A 7,178-nucleotide genomic window follows, 5' to 3' on the forward strand; every position below is an offset into this window, starting at 1 on the left:
AATCACTAACACAAACCTGTTCAAACTTAAGAAATTCGTTCTAAAAGGTTTAAACTGTGTTAAACACTAAAAATAGTCATTTTTCCTCAACACTATAAAAACTCCCAACGGTGAAGCTCTGAGTCCATGAGAGCCGCCAACTGAAACACGTTCTGTCTGAGCGGCCACACGAGAACTAAAGTCAGGAGTAATAACACTATTTTCTAATGAAGTTAATGAGCTTCAGCGTATTGATAACCAGTTAGTAGGTCGCCATCTTTCTTGAAGCAAAGTATGGTGACGCTAACCAACCAATTGGGGAAGTTGTGGCCTGATGACGTGCCTCTCCTCATTTGCATTTATTTTTTTCCTAAGTTTTGCGGGGAAATAGAATGTGATAAATAAGAAAATAAGGAAATACTAAATGAATAAGGGATATTGGAAAATGGTAAAATTAACAATTTTTCAAACAAATGTTAAATGAAAAATGGCTAAAAGAATAATGGGTAAATAAAAAAGGGATATATGAGAAATTGATTAATGAAACTGGGAAATAGAAAATCAGGTTAATCGAAAAAGGAAATTGAAAAATTGTTAAATTAAAAAATAGATTAATGAAAAATGGGTAAATAGATAAAGGGATAAATGCAAAATGGACAAATGAAAAATAGATAAATGAAAAATAGATAAATGAAAAAGAGAAATTGATAATATGAAAAATAAATAAATGAATAAATTGGGTTAATGAAATGGGGAAATTGAAAAGTGGTTAAATGAAAAATAGATCAATGAAAAATGGGTAAATGGATAAAGGGATAAATGAAAAAGAGAAATTGATAATATGAAAAATAAATACATGAAATATTGGGTTAATGAAAAAGCTAAATTAAAAAACGATTAAATGAAAAATAGATTAATGAAAAATGGGTAAATGAAAAATAGATTAATGAAAAAAAGGTAATTGAGAAATTGATAATATGAAAAATAAATAAATGAAAAATTGGGTTAATGAAAAAGCTAAATTTTTTATTTAACAAATTTTTTATTTATTTCACTCATTTTCTTCATTTTTTGATTTATTGTACTCATTTTTTATTTATTTCACCCATTTAGTTATTTATTTAATTTTGGCTGAAATGGCTCTCCATAAGAAAATGCCAATCTTTTTAGGTTTTTATTAAAATCGTTTTTCAGAATCTCTGATTTTTGCTTTGCCAGATCGTTGGCTCCAACATGCACAACTAAAGTCTCCATGTTTGGCTGATCAGTGGTTAGAGAGACTTTGCGAGTCAAATCAGATACAGTGTCACAAAGAAAAAAAACCACTCTCGTGTTGCAAACATGACTGATTCCATTTACTGCCTCATCTCCTACAATAAGGACTCTTGGCATATCTTTGGTTTTCCTGGTGGTCACTTTGTCCTTCGGAGCTTTGGGGGTGCATGTGCAGGTTTAGCCTCATTGTTGATGTTTGAAGGTGAGATTCAAAGACTGATTATTGATCAATACCTGGATATTTAAACACAAACCAGACTAGGAATCAAAATGAAGCAAAATGTTAACTAACTTTTTATGTATTTTGCTCTTAGAAACATTTAGAGTTGTATCAATAAACACTTGTAAGTTTACATTTGGAACAAAATACAGAACTAAATTCCAATATTTTCTGTCTCCCCGTAGTTTTATAGGGAAAAAAATCTAATCCCTTTACGGTCATTTATCTAACAAAGACATTACAGTTTATATTTGTCACCACAACTTTTCATACAATTTTAATCACTGAGGTCTTCAGATCCTGTACAAGGAACTGTGGTCAAAGGAAACTTAAAGGAAGCAAAAATCTTGTTGTTAGTATGTTCTTTATCAACATACTAATAAAGAACAAAAACTTAAGTGTATAAGCAACTTATTACAAGGATATTATTATTTTTAAAAGTATGTGAAAGACAACAACACTTGGTGAAACAAATTGCGTTGAGTCTAAATCACCATCAATGCACCAAGATGGAAATAACAAAATGAAGAATCTTTATTGTTTCATCATAAGATTAGATTCTGTATTTTGTTTACCATGATCTCAAGTAGCTCTATCAGTTCCTCAGTGTTTGTTTTTCTGTATCATTTATAGTCTAGTTGTGATCTAAGGTTTCCATACTCCTCAGGATCTTGTGTTTCAGAACATTATCTCTACCTCTAGTGTTTTCTTTTTATCATTAGAATCATTAAAACACTCAGTTCTTTACACCAACATATCTTTTAAAAATCAATCCAACCTTCCAACCTTCCAACCTTCCATCCATCCATCCATCCATCCATCCATCCATCCATCCATCCATCCATCCATCCATCCATCCATCCATTTTCTAGTGGGGTCAGGAGGGTTGCCTGTGCCTCGTTCTGGGCGAAAGGCGGGGTCACCTGGATAGATTGCCTCTTTTAAAAATCTTTGTATTTTACTGCACAGTTAACATTGTTTTGCTAGTGTTTTATGTTATGCAGTTTTTTTTAATTACTCTGTTTATGTCTTCTGAAAAAAAAACATAATTCCTGTCTCTATGGCAAGTGGTTTATAAATTAAGTCACTCAATCCTAACTTGATTCTGACAAAAGATGTGTGAGGGAGAGAAAAAATAGGGTGATGGCAAACAGGCCTTTAAACTCCATAGACTTTGGAGATCATCACCTGATATATATCAGGAAAATACCTGTGCAAACATGCAGAAAGCTGGTCAAAAATTTTTTATAATGGCTTTTATTTTAATTAGTTTAAAGGACAAAAACTGATGCATCATTTTATTATGCATGACTATTTTCAGGACTATTTACAGGAAAATGGGGTTGAATCATGGATTTAATAATGTACTTAACTGAAACAAGGAACCAAGCAACTCAAAACAAATGAAGCAGGATGAGAATAATAACCAAAAAAATAACAGAGATTTTTTAATTACTTCCATTTTATTTCAAACACTTTATTTTTTAAACATCCTCATCATCTTCTGCTGTTTTCTCGACATCCTTATTTCAACATGGAAAAACTCACAGAGAGAGAGAATGGTATTAGAAAGTTTAATTGACAAACGTCGGAGAGAATGAGCAGCTGTGGATGAAGATTAGAGACAAGACGTCTTCCCCCTTTTGGCTCGGACAACGGTGGAGAAGATGCAGAAGACTGAATGGACGCTGAAGAAGTGAAAAGCTGAAGGTGGAGGGCGGAGAAGCTCAGCCAAGGAGACAAACAGCTGGACCTTGTCAAGGGAGCAATGCTTGATGATTGGAGGAGGAGACCATCACTGATAGGTTGGAATCAAAGCGCATGATGACATGTCATGTTTGGCTGAGCAGGTGAGATGAATAGAGTCTTCCAGTTGAATTTACGCCTAGATTTCATTTTTCCCATGCTAGGCAACTTTTTGATTTCTCTTAATAAAAAGGTTTTCACACTCATCAGTATCAATATCAGAAATTTTCTAGAAAAAAACCTGAGTTTCAAAATGTGTGATGAGATATTTCACAACTTCTGTCTCTATAATCCATTTCATAAAATGCATCTTTTTTCCTGAATTCAGTTTCTTTAGACGTGAATCATATTCTATCAATCATTATAAAAAGTTATGTCTTTTCTGCAACCAATATAAGCACAAAGGTTTTGTAGAAAATCCAAATATATCCTACAAATATAAAAAAGAGAAGGAGAAAACATCAGGAACATTAAGACTAAATGGTTTGCAGTGTTTATAGTTATTGTTTAATTTGAACACACTTTGGAAATTACAAAGAAATCAAACAAAGATTAATATGCAACTGACACAAAGAACTTTTGAGTCTAATTCAAAAATATCACTGCAGTAAATTACTCAAAAGTGGTTAATAAACTAAAACTAAATCAATAACAGGGATATGTACATAGACATTTTTATTATTTGTTTATCAGGAGATCATACATTCATTGATAATACATACATTTTGCAAAACTTGCATGACTTCTTTTTTCTTTCCCCATAGCAAACATAAATTGGGATATGTACATATTTTAAAAAAATGTGTATGATTTTCATTCGTTTACATTTAACCATGACATATTCAGAGTACATGTTCAAAAATGTTGATGAAACAGTAACCTAAGAAGAATAAGCATATTTAAGTTCAAGTGAAGCATGCTGATTAGTGATTCCACATTTGATTTTATTCATCACTTTTTTCTGCCTCAGACACCTTTTCTTCTGTTTGTTTCTCAACATCCTCATTTCTTCTGAAGGCACTGGAACCCATAGAGATCTGCATCTCTATGGGTTCCAGCGCCTTCTCTATGTTGAGTATTTGTCTTTCATAAATCTTCTTCTCCTCATCCAGTTTCCACTGAGACTTTAACAGCCTTTCTTTTTCTTCTAACAAATCCTTCTCAACAGAGGTTTCTGTCTCAGTTATTTTTTTCTCCACTGACTGAAGTTCTTCTTTATTTTCCTTCCTTTTAGTCTCGACGTTTTGCAGATTTTGGGCCAGCTGATCCTTTTCGTTCTCCAGTTCATGTTTTACTGCTTTCTGGGATTCGAGTAACTGCTTGTTGCTGCGTTGGAGTTGTTCTAGGTCCTTTTGTAGCTCAGCTTCCTTCTCTACAAGTGGAAAAAGAAAAACTTTAAAAGAAAAATGTGCTGCAAAATACCAAACAATCAGATCAAAAATATCTGTAAACCTTATCAGGAATTGTTTCTGTATTGAACTCTACTGAGTTACAGTAAACAAAACAAAACAAAATAAACAAAAACCTGAGTAATTTGGGTCACATATTGACCAGTGATAAATTTTTCTAAATTTTACTAGAAATGTATCATTTTTTTTATATCTAGTTAATCTTTTATATCAACTGATTGGCTTTGATATATTATTTTTGTTTACCTTTTTGGCGTTGTAGTTCCTGCTTCACGTCTCTTGGGTCACTAGGCAACATTTTGTCTTTATTTTGTTGTTCTGTTTCCCTCTGCGGGTTTAAATTCTCACCTGTTCATAAAACAATATACAGATTATATAATCACAGACACACTGGGCACCAAAATTTATTATTTTGTAATAATAAATGCAAAATGTCCAACAATCAAACTAGGCTATTTGTAATTTCTTGCAAAAGTTATTTATATTAAAATCTATTCAATTACCAAATAACTGAATGATAATTCATCCATCTAGATCATAATGTCCAGTTCTGACTTAATTAGGTTTCATATAGACAAGTGATGGACTTCTTTTCTCATCCAACTTCAACTGTAAATGTAACATTTGTTCTGTTTTTAACATAGTCTGTTACATGAAACATTTTTCTTTCATGTATCTTCTCCACTGACTTGCTAGTTGTTACAGTTTCAGTCTCAGTTTCAATAAAATGTCCAATGAGTTGCTTACTTCCACTTGTTGCAGGACTTGTGGGGGGAAGAAGCCGCTCACGGCTTGCTGCCTCAGTGTCTTCATTCCTGGGCTGCCCAAACTTCTTACCTGCCATAACATAATAACTTCAATAAACTTTTCATTGTACTTTTATATAACTCCCTCCAGGCAGAAAACGGACACAAGGCGTTCTTGGGTTGTTACTGGCATTTAATAACTTCGCCGTGAGAACTGTACAAAAGATAAAATACATTTACATAAAGAAAGACAATCCATTTACAAACAAAACTAAAATACAAAACGAGTACCTCATTGGCCGCTTCAACCTGAAAGGGTTAGTAAACTTCGTGTAGCTTCTTGCAACACGAGCCTCGGTGCCTCACCAAATCTCTCCAACAAAGAAAAGAAGAAAAACATGCTGCCCTCTGCAGTGTGTGGTGTGTAACTAAAAATATGTACCTAAATGAAACAACAAATTAACATTGGTTCCGCTCTGGTAACCTTTTCACAACTTATAAACAAAATATTTACATCAACTTAAATCATAAAATTAAACCAAACTGTATAACTGCCACCGATGGCAGCCACACTCCCACCAAATCACAGGTGATTTCCTACTAAACCTGAATACAAAAGAAAAATGCTTGTGGTCCAACATGAGTTATAGAAAGTCACGTGTTCTGAGCTACTCGGCTTCGACAAGAGTAACTGTTTTGTGGATGGGTCTCTCAAGACATACTGGCTTGTTAACTCTTTTTCCTTGGTCATCAAGTGTTGCATCACTCATCAACAATTCGAGTTTCCTAATGACTCCATCTTCACTAGGGTACACTTTAGTGACCTTGGCCAGTTTCCACTCATTTCTGGGTAGACTATTGTCCATCAGAATCACAATATCATCGATCTTGGCATTTCTCTGTGTCTTGTGCCATTTGTTTCTTTGCTGAAGATTCAGCAGGTATTCCCTTTTCCATCTGGTCCAAAATTCATTGGCCAAGTACTGTACCTTGCGCCATCTTTTACGAAGATAAAGATCTTCTTTCACAAACTCACCAGGTGGTGGTAAAATCACTGAAGACTTCATGGTCAGAATGTGATTCGGCGTAAGAGGTTGTGGAGAAGTAGGATCACTTAGCAGGTGAGTTGTTAAGGGCCTACTATTTATGATCGCCATAACTTCATAAAGGTATGTACGTAAAGATGAAATGTCAAGCCTTTTGGATGAATGATCCAAAATGGATGTCAACACACTTCTTACTGTCCTGATCTGCCTTTCCCAGGCTCCACCCATATGGCTAGCAGATGCTGGGTTCATGATAAATTCACAACCTAGTTGTTTTAGGCTTTCTTGGTCCATTTTCTTTACAGATTCCAAGAACTCTCGTCTTGCTCCAACAAAGTTGGTTCCCTGATCTGACCGAAGCTGCCGAACATTTCCACGTATGGCAATCAATGTTCGAAGAGCATTAATAAAAGAGTCAGACGTCATGTCATCAAGTAGCTCTATATGCACAGCACGCGAGCACAGGCATGTGAATAGCAGACCGTAGCGTTTAAGCTCCTTTCTTCCCTCCTTAACGTAAAATGGGCCAAAGCAGTCCATTCCACAATAGGTAAAGGGAGGCGATGCTTCCACTCTTTCACGCGGTAAATCTGCCATTCTTTGTACTTCAGCATTTCTTCTGAACTTCCTGCATTTCACACACTTATAAATGTAAGAAGACACTGTGTGACTGCATCCCAATATCCAGATGCCATTTGATCGGAGCTCGTTCATGGTCATCCCACGTCCTTGGTGATGAATTTTTTGATGGAAATGA

The 7,178-nt window shown here is 34.6% G+C and overlaps 1 protein-coding gene across 1 annotated transcript; it reads right to left on the reverse strand.

Moving 5' to 3' along the window:
• Positions 1-5,506: 5,506 nt before the first annotated feature.
• Positions 5,507-7,150, reverse strand: LOC108166061 (uncharacterized). The gene is made up of 2 exons (XM_017303612.1): positions 5,667-7,150; positions 5,507-5,589 (listed from the first exon to the last, which is right to left on the reverse strand). Exon 1 carries the CDS (start codon positions 7,139-7,141, stop codon positions 6,044-6,046), a length of 1,098 nt encoding a protein of 365 aa, XP_017159101.1. The 5' UTR covers positions 7,142-7,150; the 3' UTR covers positions 5,507-5,589; positions 5,667-6,043.
• Positions 7,151-7,178: the final 28 nt, after the last annotated feature.

The sequence above is a fragment of the Poecilia reticulata genome, unplaced genomic scaffold (assembly GCF_000633615.1).
Source record: "Poecilia reticulata strain Guanapo unplaced genomic scaffold, Guppy_female_1.0+MT scaffold_832, whole genome shotgun sequence".
NCBI lineage: Eukaryota > Metazoa > Chordata > Actinopteri > Cyprinodontiformes > Poeciliidae > Poecilia > Poecilia reticulata.